Raw genomic sequence first — 16,857 nt, 5'->3', positions numbered from 1 at the left:
AGGTTCCCTGTCTGGGGGTTCCAAATCTGCTGTTGGTTTCTTTCACCACTGACAAGAGATATACAGGGTGTCCCCCCAAAATGTATACACACTTTGAATACCTACTAATTCCAATGGTTTTAAGCATAAGAAAGAAACAACAATGGGGCTGTTATCTGTTAAAAGTGTGGGCACAAACAGGTAGTTGGACATTCCCTGAGGGGTCTCAGATTGGAGAGGGTGAAGGCCAGACTGAGGGGCCCCTTTCCACGCCCCCCCCACCCCAGTGCACGAATTTCGTGTACCGGGCTACTAGTATATATATAAATATATATATCTCAGCAATGTAACTCCTCAAATTTGGCTCTCATCATCACTTACAGAATATATAATAGGTGAAATATATATGACATAAAATACAACTGTTAAATTTTTTTTAGTCTGTTTTCCTTATTTATTTTCACTGCTCAATTTTTCTAGTGGAATTTGTTCATTTTCTTTCATTATTTTTTAAACTGCTTCACTTTGGAAAGTTTTCATTTCTCAAAGGAGCTAGCCAATCCAATAGTCTATCTGCTATTTTTTTTCTGTGATTTGATATTTTATATTTAATTGTAATCTATCTGGAGGAGAGGGAGAGAAGATATACCTTATACGTATCTAAATAATTTTCTCCCAAAACTGCTTTTTTCCTTATCCAAAACCTCTTTATTTGAGCCCTGTTTTTACAAAACGCAATTTTAAATTTTTTGTTTACTGAGGAGATCACATACAGTTTCCACGGAATCACAAAACTAGAACATGTGGATATCGACCAATCTTTCCTTTCAATTTTACAAATGAGGAGAAAAACAAGGCCTGGTGGAGAGATTTACTCCAGGTCCCAGGGCTGGCTGGCAGCAAACCAGGGACTGGCTTCCTTTCAGTGGGCCGAGGCCCTAGTGCTATGCAACTCCAGGGCACCCTTCCTGTGGTATTCCAGGAAGCTGGCCTCTCCAGGGGGCTGTCCTAACAACCAGGTCAGCACTGCTCCCACAGAACTGCACTCACCCTCTTATGAATTCAATCAGGGCTAAATACACTCAACATCATAGAAAAAACACTCAGAATTCTTCTGGAAATCTTTGGTTTCAATGAGGTTTTGCTCATGACTTTAAGCTGATAATTAAATTCAAACAAGTCTTTCCCAAAGTTAGTGAAAAATTGGCAGACCCTTGCAAACCATATGGCTAAGCTGTAAAGAAGAGGGAAGATGAATACAGCCAAAGGTGCTGCAGAACAGGCTTCCTTACCTTGCCACAGTAAATGTGTCCGTTGGCAGGAGGCGAGCTAGCTGGATGAAGACATGATTGAGGGAAGGACAGAAGCCACACCACTGTGCATAATAAAGCAGCAAAACATCCTGTGGGAAAGGGGAGATGGCTGTGACTGGGATCCTCAGGCCCTCATTCTTAGAACCCTGCAGGCATTCAATAAATGCTGCTTGTGTATATATTACAGTGAAAAATTAATCTTCAGACTTTTTTGATTATGTGCTTTCTTAAGAACTTTTGCAATTAGAAAACCACACGTAATTCATACATCTGTCCTGTTAATCTTCTGTACATCAAAACCAACCACTCACCCCAGCTTTAGAAATAATTTTTTTTTAAAAATCCTTACTCAAGGAGCGAGGATATTTTTTCCATTGATTTTTAGAGACAGTGGAGTGGGGGAGGGGGAGAGGGGGAAGGAGAGAGAGAGAGACATGAGACACATCGATTGGTTGGCTCCTGTTCACACCCTGACAGGGGCTGGGGATTGAGCCTGCAACCAAGGTACATGCCCTTGACTAGGAATTGATCCCAAGAACCTTTGGGTCGACGCTCTAACCATGGAGCAACCGGCCAGGACTAGAAATAATTTTAATAAGGTAGATGGCTTGATTTCTGCCTCTCTCATGCTTCCATGCCTGCTTTTTTTTAAAATACATTTTTTACTGATTTCAGAGAGGAAGGGAGTAGATAGATAGAACCGTCAATGATGAGAGACAATCATTGATAGGCTACCTCCTGCATGCCCCCCACTGGGGATCGAGCCCACAACCTGGGCATGTGCCCTGTCTGGGGATCGAACCGTGACCCCCTGGTTCATAGGTCGATGCTCAAACACTGAGCCACACTAACCAGATCCGTACCTGCTTTTGAAGGACTATTTCCCAGAAGGTATCAGTTGTCACTTCAGTGATTAAATGCTGAGAAGGGAACTGGGCAGAGTCACTTCCAATAAGATGTCTTTTCAAGGGACTGTAGAGAACACTGAAGTTTTGAATAAAAGACTCTAAAAATAAAGAGAAAATGAGATCAACTTTTCTCTAAGTACAAGGAGAGTAGTTGGCCTACTTTAAACTCTACATTTTAAAAATTGGGATGACTTCACAGGCTCACATTTTTAACACTTCAGCTACATGCAAAACCCTGAACATAGCTGCCCAGAGTGGCACCAGGTTTTGTTCTGGTGATATTAACTCAGCAGACAGTAATTTAGATAACAAAACACCATGCATTGTTAGATGCTCTAATATCCTGTTTTTTTCCTAACAAGACACCTGAAATTGCATAAATCATCAACATGACACATCTTTTAAGAGATTTCAATCTACAATACTAAGACCTTTAACTATAACTACACATGCAATAATTGCACCAGTCTACTGCAATGTATTAGTTGTTTAACACTCATTAATTTGAGGACAAGGAGCTATGTTTTTTGTTTCCTTTATTGAAGTTCTTCAAGTTTCTTTCTTAAAAGGTTAAGAAAAATAAACCCAAATATACTTAGCAGAAAAGCACATTAAAAAACACACATAAATAATCCAAAAACCTAACTTGAACCAACAGTTTTACCCTCCCCGAAAAGGCCACTGTATCATCTAAAACAGCACTAATCTGAGTTTCACTTCCTTTTCTTTCATCTAACTCTCTCCATTTTGAGGTCTTAAAGAGCAATGCAATCTTCTGCAAAGGGAGAGGAAGTGAAGAATGTCACATGAATGCTAAAGAGAATTCATTACCAGCGCTGAATAACACTTACTTGGATATGTGTTTGAAACATAAAACCAAGAATTATTTCCTATTCTGTATGAACCCTAAATTCTGAGATTGCCCCAGAAACAGCTGACTTAAAGAGTCAACTCTCCTAACTGACCATGACTCCTAGTATATGTGGGTTATTTTTTTTACAAGGACCCTTATTTTTGACACCAACTACAGGGCAAAGAACAACTGAGCTCAATGTTCCAGAATAGATACAGAAGATGAAAAGGAATCTTAAGGCTTCTTTCAGATTACCCTTAAATTCAAAGTGACTACATTATGAGCTCATTGAGTACTTGGGTATAACTCAGCGGTTCTCAACCTGTGGGTCGCAACCCCTTTGGCGGTTGAACGACCCTTTCATAGGGGTCGCCTAAGACCATCCTGCATATCAGATATTTACATTACGATTCATAACAGTAGCAACATTACAGTTATGAAGTAGCAACGAAAATAATTTTATGGTTGGGTCACAACATGAGGAACTGTATTTAAAGGGCCAGAAGGTTGAGAACCACTGGTATAACTGAACAGAATTCAGGAAAATTCAATAAACACTTACTTAAAAAAATACAGGCTTATTTCATTTTAAGAAAACTCAGTACACCAAAATGTAACTTAAAAAAACATGAATTGGAAGCAATTTGAAAAATTAATAAGAATACACAAAGTGACAGGTCACAGGGTCCTTTAAACACTCAGGTGCCTTCCTGTTTATCCTATATAATGAAACCCTAATATGCAAATCGACCAAACAGTGAAATGACCGGTCGCTATGACACGCACTGACCACCAGGGGGCAGACGCTCAATGCAGGAGCTGCCCCCTGCTGGTTAGTGCCCTCCCACAGGGGGAGTGCCGCTCAGCCAGAGCGCCACTCACAGGCTGGTGAGTGCAGCAGCAGTGACGGGAGCCACTCCTGCCTCCACTGCAGGCGGGTGGTAGAGTGAGGGGTCCCAGACTTCGAGAGGATGCAGGCCAGACTGAGGGACACCCCCCACCCGCTGCCGCCTCCAGTGCATAAATGTCGTGCACTGGGCCTCTAGTAACATATAATTTGATATAGAACAAAGTCATATTGATATAAGCCTTTTCAAATGTGTCTAATGGAAGAAACAAGCTTCACCTGGACTCTAAAAAAGACAGCTGAAAGGACTGTTACTCAGGGCTCTAACTTTATTTTTATAATACTCTCTAAAACTTGAAAACAAAAGGCTTCTTTCCCTACCAAATTCCTCCTCCCTCCATTTGGCAAACATTGACTTTCCCTGGTGTTTCCAATGAGGCTGAACTAACATGGCTTTTGAATTCTCACTTCCTTGTGTGTATATCAAGGATGTCAGCATGGTCCTGGGAACAGGGCAGTGTGGGTTAGATACTGCAGCTGTCAAGCCCCTAGCAGTCCCAGGGGCAAGCTCTCCTATAATGACTGGGTCTTACCTCACAAAAGGTGGTTTGCAACCTGACACTTGTTTATTACAATCTAGGCACCCAAGGTCATAGCAGCATTTCCCAACCCTTATAAAAGAGCAGCAGAAATTAGGCCTTGACACTTATACATTTAAATCTTTGAGACAAACAGGGAGGACAGGCGGTTCTATTGTTCACTGCTTTCTGTTTAAGTTCCTTGAGAATGAAGCTGTTATTAGGATTCACACTCATCAGCCCCATGGGACATTCACACCAAAAGGGCTCTCCATCACAGTGGCCAGGTTTCTACCACTGCAGCTCTCCCTATCTTAGAAATGTGACAGGTACTGCCAATCTGGAATGTTTGACTCTTACCCCCAAGGGCTAAATGACAAACTTACCAAAAATTTTAAGTTAGAAAGTTTCTGTTCCAATTAATAGACAAAATTAGCTTCTTATAAATTATGACCAGTGTAGCCTAAGTATTTCAAATGAGCTAAAGAGTTGACATCACCCCCATGACCAAATGTAATGAGATCCCTAGATAAAAGTTACCTATATCAAGTTATGCAAACTTATTGTGCTTGGGGAAGTAAAGTGCCTACAGTACCTAGGGTGAACTTCATAAGAGCTTGTTTTGGATCCAAGATATAGTGAGATTCTTCTTTCACATCAACAATTGCAGCAAATTCTTTCACCTGAGCGGTGCTAGGAGCACCGAGCCTTTCTGCATATAACCAAAACAAATTTGAATCCAACAGGTAGAGGTTCAGGGTCTTATTGGTTCTGCAGCTCAGGCCTGTGAAGTTTGTGCTATTCATGTCCACTTCAGGAAAGACATGCCTGTTCTCCTCAATGTGAGGAACGGAGCTTGGGGTATCAACCTCACATTCTTTCTCGAGGGAAGAAAATGCAATGTTTGGGGATTTGAAGACATCTGGTTCAGAATCAATGAAGCCTGCCACACCCCTGTTCATAGTCCTGCAACATGCAGTGTAGTAGCTGAAAGGGCTGTAGGAACTCAGAAAATTGCTACACTCCATGCTGTCCGACACCACATGATAAAAAGCCTGCTCCTTGAGGTAGAAAGAATCCAGAGCTGCTGCCATCTCGAGAAAGCTGCACTGTGGCACACTAACCGAGCTCAGCCTAATGCCCACAGCTGTCTGGTTGACACATAGTTCACAGACATTGTGGGTCCTGGAGATGGAGTGCCACTGGGGCAGCACCACAGTGTTGCAGCAGGGGGACGCCGTTATCAGCGGCGGGTCCAGCAGCTGGATTGGGGGCTCAGATGCCAGAGACTTGACCACCGGGGCATCCACTCGCCGCAAGTGCTGAAGGAGCCGCTCCACCACCTGGTCCCCGTGACAGTTGTTGTACTCCAAGGCCACCTCGGTGATCTGCAACACAGGGTGGGCTGCATGAGGCATGGGATGACAGAGGCCTAGAAATCATCCTAATCTGATTCACAAGTAGGAACCCTGGCTGGAAGCACTGTGTCAAATCAAAAGCTGTTACACCGAAATCTATTAAGAAGGAGGCTAGGATTATTTTTCAGAACATGTAATTCTATTAACAAATAGTGAACCAACTGTTTAGAGACGAAAGGGGTCTTAGGGTAGATGTTTTGGCCTATCATATGACAAGAACAAAGCATGGAGGGGTGAAGTGGCTCACCTCAAAATATACATCCAGGTTGTTGATGAAAAACCAGAAAAAGAATTTAAATCTCAATTCCCAGTAAATTTCCTTTACACCTGGAAAACTCTTCCATACGTCTTTCTTCGTCTAAACTAATAGTAAAAAACTTCCCAAATAACTAATGAGTTGAATCAAAGCATTTCACGCCATATATATTTCCAAATAAATTCATGCCTCGCAGGCTGCAAATTCAACGTTTTTCAAAACATACCCATCCATCTTGCCTTCCCCCATAATCTCTTTTTCCTCCTGTACCCACCCTCCTCAGGGAAAGGGCATCATCAAACTGAAAAAATCAGTTAATCCTCACTTTCTCCTCTGCTTCACTGCAGGCCTCAAATCCAGTAAGTTCTGAATTCAGCTTGGGAAAGCAGGTCCCTCATTTGCATCCCCATGGCCACTGCCTCAATTCAGGCCCTCAGCTGTCACAGACCACCATTTTTTTGGCCCCTACTTTAACTGAGCTTCCACACTGTGAATACTTTTTTTGTTTTGTTTTGTTAATCCTCACACCCAAGGATTTTTTCCATTGATTTTGAGAGAGAGTAGAAGGGAGGGGGAGATACAGAGAGAGAGAAAAATCAATGTAAGAGAGACACATCGATTAGTTGCCTCCCACAAGCACCCTGACCAGGGCCGGGGATTGAGCTTGCAACTGAGGTACGTGCACTTGACCAGAGTCGAACCTAGGCCCCTTTAGTCTGAAAGCTGATGCTCTATCCACTGAGCCAAACTGGCTAGGACCCCACTTATTTTGTTTTTAATATTAAAATTTAATAGCAAATATCAATACAAATTCAGAACTTTAGTTACATATATATACATTTTAGAAAGTATATTCCTAAGGCCTGTCTGCAAAAATGGTCTAGAAACAATGACATCTCAGCATCAGTGAGCATTCCTAGAACCCAGATGTTGGTCTCTAAGTACCACACCCCCCCAGAGGGAACAGTGGTCTCTGACAGAAATGACTCCGTATCACAGGCAGGGAGAGAGCACCTTGCATCTGAGAGCTGGGAACCCAAGTCAGGTTTTGTTTGGAGGACAGACAACTGCCCAGGCGGTTCTCCCCCAAGGACGGCTCCCCAGTGAGAAATGCTTCCCGAGGCCCACACCCCTTGGTGTGGTGCTGTCATTGGTCTCCACAGAACCAAGGCTTGCACGGACTCCAGCTGCCTCTGTGGGGACTTAACTGGCACTGGGAGCCGGCAGTGTAGATGCCGACCACCTCTCATGGGTCCTGTCCCCGCCCCTCCCCGCACTGGCCACCACCTGCCTCAAATCCAGCTGTGCTGCTCAGTGAATCTCGGGAGCCTATGATGGATTCGGTTGACCTGAGTTCACAGTGTCTACAATCAATTGGCACTTAGGGATGGGATTATGGGGTTGGTCTGCAGTTGTCTCAGCCTGGACCTGTGTGTGCAGAACAGCTGAGGGTGATGCTAGGCTTGGGAACAGTGCCAGGGTGACTGACTATGACTCAACCAGGCTCTGGCCCCTTCTATAGGGGCTCGGCACAGATGATGTACAGTGGGATGGGCCTGGCGGATGGTCTCGCTTGAAAGAGTGGTCTTTAGGGAGGAAAAAATTAGAGCAAAGACTGGAGCCCTTTCCCGAACTCGGGAGCTGGAGCACCAGGCTGTGTCCGGGGGTGCGTCCAGGGAAAGGACTTTGATCTGGGGACCCCCTGCCCCTCACCCCCACCCAGTGCAGGTAGTCTCTCAAAGGCAGGTCTTCTTCCTGGGAGGGAGGTGGGATGACTGAGGCCCCTGCTACTGCCACTGCAGCTTCTTTATCGCCCTGTAGGCCTGCACAGCCCGCTCTCTCTCCTCCACCATGATCCAGGTCATGGAGGTGGATCATGGAGGTGGATGGAGGCCAGGACACACTGCCAGGGCTCAAAAGCATAACATCAGTGATTTCTTGCCAGGCTGGCCCGTGCTCATGCTCTTCCTGGGTTTGGCGGTCAACTCAGGGGGCTGCAGGGCGACCTCACCAAACTTCACGCTGTCTAGAGGGACAGAGGAGCACGCCTGAGGCCTGCTGCCACCTGAGCCGCTGGGGGGTACCACTTATTTTTAAAAATACTGCCTTAAGCATGAGCCTCCTCTGGAAAATGGCATTCAATGGCTCCTATTACCTGTAGCAAAAAATCTAATACAATCTGGCCTGCGTATGCCTTTCCAGTGTCACCCCACCCTCTTTAGACCATGCCAGGCCCATTCACAATGCCATGCCTTTAGAGGCCTGGTTAGGACCTACTCCATCTGACAAACCTCAATGCCATCCCAAGACCCAGGACAGGGTGGCTGCTTCCGTAAAGCTACCCCCATCCCCACCCCAGAAGAGTTGGGTTCTGCATCTTCAGGGTTCCAGAGCCCTTTCTAAAGTATCTCATAAGTGTCTGCTGAGATGCCCCTCTTCCCAAGCTATGAATCCTCATGGGCACAAACCACATCTGATTTATCCTGCTATCTGCAGAGCCTAGTACAGAGCCAGGCACAAAACAATGCTCAATAAATACCTGTTGAACAAGTGGCACTTACATGCTCCCATTTCCTAGTAAGATTAACTGTTAGCCCTCGGGTATTAGCCATTTAGATTTATATTTCATTCCAAGACTCTTCCATTTCCAAACTAAGTAACTTTCACCACCCATCACTCGCCCCAGTTTCAAAAGAAAGACGAGCAAGTCATATTCCAAAATGTATTTACTCTCTAAAATAGAATCATATGCTAACTTGGATCAAATCTTGCCAGTCAGTTAAAAGAATAAGCCACTCAGGATTATTTTTCATTAAATGTGTGTGAAGGCCATTTAATGAGTGCTTTTCCAATTTCAAAAAACCTCCAAATTTAATAACATATATTTATAGAGAGAGTTAATCCAAGACATATGCATTTGTACAGAAAAATAGTTTGAATAGTTCTTGGGCACAAAAGAAAGGTCATTTTAGATGATATCCAGTGTTTTGTTTCTTCCCCATAACATAACATAAGCCTCTCAGCCCTTTTTGGATAAGACTCTGATCGTATATTATACTAGTAAGGTCAGGCCTCTACAATCCATAAAGAGCCCAGCTGCCCTCTGGCCCCATCTTGGTACTGCTTAATATTCAAAGACACAATAGTACATTACCACTCCTACCCATGCCCGCCCCCCGCCCCCGCCAACTCAAGTATTTATGAAGTCTTTTACAAAAGGTCCAAGTAGGAGTATATTAAGTACAGCAAAATTCCCTTAAAAAGTCTTTTTTCTCTCATCTTTCATTCTTTTTCTCACAAAGCAGCCATATCAAGGATATTTTTAATTGAAGAAACTATTCTGTATAGAGTAACGCTCTTGAAGAATGAGGAATTTTTATTTTTCTCCTGTAAAGTGAGCCAGTTTTTACTTTTATATTCCTTTTTTTTATATTCTTGACCCTAGGATATTTTTCCCATTGATTTTTAGAGACAGTGGGAGGGAGGGAGGGAGGGAGAAAGACGTCGATTGGTTGCCTTCCACTTACGCCCAGACCCAGGCCAAAGATCAAACCTGCAACTCAGGTACATGCCCTTGACTGGGAATCGAATTCGAGACCCTTCGGTGTGGGGGGGCAACACTCTGATCACTGAGCTACACCAACCAGGCCTATATTCCTTTTATATAACAGGCAGTTTTGAAAACTGTAGCTCAAGTTACATCCCATATGTAAATCACTTGATGCCATATTTAATTTCATGTGAACTAATAAGGAAATTTTGGCAAATAAGTTTGTTTGCACTGTAACTGCTTCATTCCATTTCTTTAATCAGAGAAATTGGTAAATCTGAACAACATAACCACCTTTGCTCACCAAACTCACAGACTATGAATGCTTCAAAGCAGGGCTGTGAGAGCCGAAAACAAGTCACAAAGACTCTGCTGGCTGCGGGAAGCATCTCTTGATAAGGACACTGAGATGTCTTATGACCTCTCTAGACTCTAGTGACCCAGGGGTCATGGCCTGATGCTGTATGCAGTACAGGCTGTGCTCTCCTGTGGGGAGAGTGGGTATGTGTGTGGGAGCAGCTGCCTGGTCCTGGACTGGGCCTCACAGTGTGGCCACCACATGGCCATCTTACTGACCCCCATCACGTTGCCCACTACAGCTGCTCCAAACTTCCTTGCTTGGCAAGCCCCCAACCCTACTACCCTCATTCCACGATTACCTCATTCTTCTCACAATGTAAGCTTCCTCAGCTGTCTGCCCAAAATTAGGCCTAAAGGTGGTAATGGAAAAATAAGGATTAGGCTTAAACTATTTTGTATTTGAGGAGCCAATGAGTTTAGAACTCACCCTGTGAAGTGTGTTCATTCCTCCCACCCTTCCTACTTCTGGTCAATGTGTCACTATTTCCCTGGCATTACCCCCTTCCCATCCCACCACCAGCATCCAAGTTCAGGATCTTACTATTCTTCTCTTTTATGGAACACTGCTACCAGGAAAACTTTAATAATAGTAACACACAGCTCTCCTGACATTTCTACACTGTCAGTGAGACTTTGATAGCTATGATGAATGCTAAAGTCCTCCAAGAAGCACCTAAGGGCCCTCTTCCAAAGGTTTTTTTGGGGTCTTCTCCAATCAGCCATTTATGAAAGCCAGGCAACTTGTAGTACTATTTTCTAAAACCTAAAACTGCTGCAACTTCCCCAGCCCTATGCCTTTGCTCAAGCTGTTCCTTCCCATAAATTTCTCTCAATCTATTAAGACCCTGGCCACTAATGAAGGTCAGTCTCAAATACTTGCCCCTCCCACAGCCTCTCCCAACCTCTCCTTTGCCCAGTCCCCAGCTTCCTGGGACACAGCCTTCTATCCTTCAATTCCTGGGGCAGACCTTCCTCTGCCTTGAATTATAAGCAGGCTCTTGCTCCCCTATTGGACAAGCCCCTGAGACCATGAGACCAAGCCTGTATCTTTTCCAACTTTCTCCCCTGTGGCTCCCTGACATGGTGCTCAGTAAACATCTCCTAAATTTTACTTGCTAAGTAATTCCCAATACTGCTAAGATGCCACTTGGTTTTCAGCAACTTTAACCACACAGGTTAAGGTAATCCATTCACCTTGCAAGGACACTATGAACCCTGCGGAAAGGAGCCATAGGCAAAAGTGTAATAAACAGAAGGCCTAGCCATAGACAAACGAGTCAGCGGAGATGGGGAGAGACATTCAGCCAGGAACAAAGGGCTGGAAGGGAAGAGTCCTTACACCAGGTATCTAAATCCAACCACAACCTCCTAAACAGAGAAATAGGCTCTACAAAATACCACCCACCCAGGACCCTGGCATGCCCAAACTAGACAAAATAAAATTCTCCAGAAGGAAAGTTTAAAAGTTAAAGTAAAAACCCACATCTTGCTTGAAAACCCCTCCTTTTCTACAAAGTTTTAAAGCTCTTAATATTAGATGCAGTAAAGGTCTAATAACTCGGAAGAGTGTCTCATGTCATACTAGTAAAATGTGAAGATTTTCTAAAGAAATTAAGTCTTAAGACTTCAAATCCTCCTTAATCAAAGCAGAAACAAAGCTACTTCATTTCTCCTTTTTTCCTCTAAACCAGGATAGCAGCGAACATTCAGAATGTCCCCCTGTAGGGATAATAACTTAAACAAAGTGAAGGGTCTGGCTGGACAAGAATCCTGCCTCCCATTCCCTCTAGGCACACCATTAGGCGCACACGGACAGGCTGGGGACAGGCAGTGTCTGGTTAACCTGGCCAGTGGTAAACTGGCTGTCTGAAATTGGTTTTGACCAAATTAAGGGATCCTTGAGGGAAGAAAAAAATAAAACCCCCAGTAAATCCAATTTAGCAATCCCAGGTGCTCTTTGCTGATTGTTATTGCTCTCTAAGTGGCTCCAAATGATCCATGTATGAAATAAACTCACACCCAAAGTGAGTACACCAGATGAAGCAGAAAGGCAGGAGGGAGGGGCAGACTCTGGCTATCTGCCTAAGAGAAAGGTTTAGAAAAATAAGGGATCCCAATGTCAGCACTACTGCTCCTGGCTCTTGAGCTGAAGATGGCGAGGGCCAGCAGTCTGGCCGGCCCCCATGACAATAGCATCTCCTAGGCCAGTGGTCGCGACCCCTTTGGGGATCGAACGACCCTTTCACAGGGGTCGCCTAAGACCATCGGAAAACACATATATAATTACATATTGTTTTGTGATTAATCACTATGCTTTAATTATGTTCAATTTGTAACAATGAAATTGAGGATCACCACAACATGAGGAACTGTATTAAAGGGTCGCGGCATTAGGAAGGTTGAGAACCACTGTCCTAGGCCATACTAAACCCTGCCTGTGTTGCTGTCCATCCCACTCCCTGACATTAGTCATCAAAGGAAGAGGGACATATGGTCCTTCTCTGGGGAGGCATGGTTTGGTTTCCCTGTCCCCTCCGACTCACCCAGACCTGAGCAGCTGTCAGTAAATGTGGCCAGAGAGGCTTTGGTGGATCCTATCCTAGGCATGGCTCTCCTGCCCCTTTACAGGAGAAAGGAGTAACCGTAGGAACACAACGGCCACTCCTGGCAACCACTCAGCTACTCGTGGAAATTATTCTGAACATGCAATGAAAGAAGTCCCAGGGATGGAGATTTTCCTACTCCTTATGAGATACCTTTTAACATTAGGACTCTTACCTCATCTATTAAAGGATGACTTTCGGCTAAGGGATTAAAAGGAATAAATAAAAAAAGGGCTGGTCCTTTCTTCAGTTCATTATTCAGCAGGAGACTCTTTCCACCATGTGGCCGCAGCCATCGAAGGAGTGTCTCTTGGTTTTCTAAGGCCCACTTGCAGATGTTCTCAGCTGTGTAGTTGATGGCCTCCCTGGGAAAGACCTATGAAGGACAAACACGGGATAAAAGGCAGGGCAGGATCAAAGCACAGCAGCACTGTCCTCAAGAGAACCAATTAACCCTACCACTTCACAGGTGAGGAAAATGAGGCCTAGAGCTGCCACACGACCTGCCCCTGCCCATGCAGTTAAAACCTGGCTCTACTTCTCCAGGCAGAGCATTTCCTCACAAGTGGCTGGAAAAAGCAAAAGCAGTTGCAAGAGGTGACTTTCATATCGTGTGATTTATCTTTTTCCCATTAGACAGATTCATCGATCAATAAATAATTCTCCCTGCCTGCTGCTGGCAACAGGGACCTCTACCACCTTATAAAGGGGAGCTATTAGTGTTATTGGGCTATTTTATAAAAGGATCAGTGAATATCTAAGGGAACAGAAATTATGGAGTCATGGTTCATTTAAATTTTCACCTTGCCTCTCAAAGGCTGGCTCATAAGGGCAGGAATGAACCTTCCATTAGGACACAATCTGTATCTGTTTTGCTCATCTATAGCCCAAGTGGCTAAGAAGAACACTGACACAGAGCTGAAATTCAACAAATATTTGAATGAATCCATAAATGACCTAGAACTTGCATAAGGCCACGAATCACACTTTATGTGTACAGAATGAAGGAAAGAGATGCTTATTTTGCTTTGTTTTCCTACAACAACCCAAGTGTGTCAATATATAATTATTTTTGAAATTCCAATAATATATATCAGTAAGTTTGAAACAAAACTTACACAAAAGTGCTTTGGAGGGTTCCACACAATGAGGTATTTTATACCCTGCCACCCCCAAAACAACAGACTTAAATAGATTCATAACAAAGATGTCCATTGCATTTATTTTTTAAAATACTAGTATTGTGACAATATTTCATTTGATAAAAGGAATTCTGCTGGTAAATCAACCAACCAACTTTAATCTATGGAATGGATGCAGGAAACCCAATATATTTTTCAGTGTCATTCTCATAGTCCTATTTTCTTTTCTCTATCTATTTTAATTTCTTCCTCAGTACTCTTTATTATAAATATGATACATGTTGGTTATATAGCATGTTATGAAAGACAGATGAAGAAAAATGATAGACAGCAAAAGCAGTTGGAGTTAAAAGAAGCTTAGACAGGGGCGCAAGGAGAGTGAGTGGGTGTGTGGAGGAGAGATAATCACAGCAGTGATTCTCAAAGTAGGACGATGAGAGTTTAAAATAACAAACATCGTAATAAACATTTCTATTTAGAAAATACATTTGATTTTTTGGGATATAAATTGCAAGAAGGAAAGCACAACATGTGGTCTACTAGAAATATGCAGAAGCTGGGGTGACTGGCAACCAAGGAGGGGTCCCCTGGAGAGTGCTGCCGACCTGTACCTACAAGGCACAAGATTTGTCTGCTGAGCCAAGGTGGGTACAGAGAGACTACTGGTCTTCACTCGACCTTTAAGTCACTGATACTGTCAATGAAGTTAGAAATAGAAAATATTTAAGAGAAGTAAACTCTCAATATTGGGACCAAGGAAGCAACAATAAATAGAGCAGAAGCACAGGACTAGCAGGATACAGGTCAAAAGTTCAGGAATAGCTGAGTTGAGGCTGGTCCACCAAAAGCAAATGAAATCAGGAAACAAAGACAACAATGGAGGTGAGAAGTCATCAACTTCTCACTGTGACTTGACAAGAACTTCAAAATTCATTATATCAGCTAAGAAGAAAAGCATGCCATATTGCTACTCTTTATCGATAAATGGAACCAATGAACAAAGAACATCACCCAATGGAAGCTTAACCTCTGAGAACATGGGCCCAGAGTAACAATTCCCCAACAGAATAATTCTGTAATTTCATCCAAGAAGGAAAACTAACAAGGCTGTCCCAAAACCTAAGAATATAAACAAAGAATTTCTAGATTTTAAATTCAAGAGCCCTCTAATGCATGGGTTCTTAACCAGGGGCATGGGCCCTAGAGTGAGATTGTAAGAACTCTCAATTTGCATATAAATTCATGTGCACTTTCCTAGGGAGAGTGTCCACAGATTTTATCCAATTCTCAAAGAAGTCTGTGACCTAAATAAGTTTAAGAACCACTGCACTAATAGAAACGTGATTTCAAAATACTTACAAGTGATGTGTTGAAATGTCTATGTAAATACACACTTCCAGAGTGTACTAAGGATACCAGTTTCGCAAGATGTTTATTTGTGATAACCCCAAATCGTACTGTTCCTAGGTAATCTGAAACAGAAAATTTTCCTTTATTAAAGAAAAGGCCTATGCCTTAAAACAACCACAAAACCCAATGATCAACTCTAGACGTACAAATTCCCCAGAGCAAAGCCCTTTTTGGTCACCTAGCCTGACAGGAACGGAAGAGGAGCTAAGAAACCTCCTCCTGACACAGACCTCTCGCCTACTCCTGAGTAACACTCTGACAATCACCTCCACTGCTTCTGTCCATCTGTGCTGATCTGACTTCATTTTATGCTGCCCCTCACTCACCAGCCCCACCTTAGAGCCCAGGCATATGCTGCTCTCTCTCTGTCTGGACACTTCCATGGCTAGCCCCTTCTTCTCATTTAGGTTTCAGTTCCGACTGCACCTTCTTTGAGAAGCCTTCTCTGACCATCCCACCTCAGGGCAAATAATCAGAGGATAAAGTCTGTATGGGAAAACTGGGCTCCTTCCTTACTCAGGCACTCTCTCTACCATTACCCTATTTTTAATAGCACTTACTAACATCTATATAATTTTACTGACTTATTTAGATTTTTTTAAAATCTAACTTCTTAAGTTCTGTGAAATCAGAAACCTGGTTTATTGCTGTTACCCCAGAACCTACAACAGTGTTTGGGCATATTATAAGAGATCAATAAGTGAATGAGTCTAGCACATACAAAATCTCATACAAATTAGTAAGAAAAAAACAGTTAAAAATAAGCAAATCACCCTGGCCGGTTTGGGTCAGTGGATAGAGCGTCGGCCTGCGGACTGAAGGGTCCCAGGTTTGATTCCGGTCAAGGACATGTACCTTGGTTGTGGGCATGTCCCTGGTGGGGGGTGTGCAGGAGGCAGCTGATCGATGTTTCTCTCTCTCATCAATGTTTCTAACTCTCTATCCCTCTCCCTTCCTCTCTGTAAAAAATCAATAAAATATATATTTTTTTAAAATGAGCAAATCACAGAAAAGAAAATGTTAAAGGCTAATAATTACATGAAAATACATTCAACCTCACTATTTCAAAGGAAAGCAAATTAAAATAAAGTAACACCTTTTATCCTCAGATTGTCCAGAACTTGAGATAGGAAATATCAAGTATTGATGATCAATAAAGAAATGAGTACTCTGATAGGATGCTGATAGAAAAGGTAAAATGGCAACCACGAGGGAAAGCAATGACACACGCTGTACTGATCACAATGACACATGGACATAGCCTACAGCCCCGCAATTCCACTTCTTAGTATCCACATATGTGCACTAAGAGTCGGGTGAGGAAAGGCACCAAGAAACACTCTGCAGATGTTAAAAACAATGGGGCAGGGCTACCTATAAAACATGCATAGGTTTAAAGGCATACGTGAGTTGAAAAAGCTGAGGGAGGATAGTTTACCTTTTCTTTAAAAAAAATATCCAAAACAAACAAAAAAAACCCTCACATTTATAAAACAGTATTTTTTTCCTACTGGCACACATGTTCAGAAATGTATAAAAGTATCTCAAAGAATATGAGATGAAGAGCAAAAAGGACTTTATCCTTATGTGTGAAGCTTTCTTTCTTTCCCCAAGGAGTATATGTAAGACTTGTATGATTA

General features: G+C 43.1%; 1 protein-coding gene across 6 annotated transcripts in view; it reads right to left on the bottom strand.

The window, feature by feature from the left end:
* The window catches only part of TXNDC11 (thioredoxin domain containing 11), a 59,546-nt gene that overhangs the window by 10,928 nt on the left and 31,761 nt on the right, over window positions 1-16,857 (bottom strand). For all 6 annotated transcript variants that reach the window (XM_014544181.1, XM_014544177.1, XM_014544176.1 and 3 more), the window contains 5 exons: window positions 15,167-15,279; window positions 12,841-13,041; window positions 5,074-5,866; window positions 2,156-2,298; window positions 1,272-1,381 (listed from right to left, as the gene is read on the bottom strand). In XM_014544181.1, coding sequence (XP_014399667.1) covers window positions 1,272-1,381; window positions 2,156-2,298; window positions 5,074-5,866; window positions 12,841-13,041; window positions 15,167-15,279 — 1,360 coding nt within the window. The remainder of the gene's footprint in view (window positions 1-1,271; window positions 1,382-2,155; window positions 2,299-5,073; window positions 5,867-12,840; window positions 13,042-15,166; window positions 15,280-16,857) is intronic.

Source organism: Myotis brandtii, unplaced genomic scaffold (assembly GCF_000412655.1).
Source record: "Myotis brandtii unplaced genomic scaffold, ASM41265v1 scaffold355, whole genome shotgun sequence".
NCBI lineage: Eukaryota > Metazoa > Chordata > Mammalia > Chiroptera > Vespertilionidae > Myotis > Myotis brandtii.
This window is presented reverse-complemented; position numbering and strand designations above follow the sequence as displayed.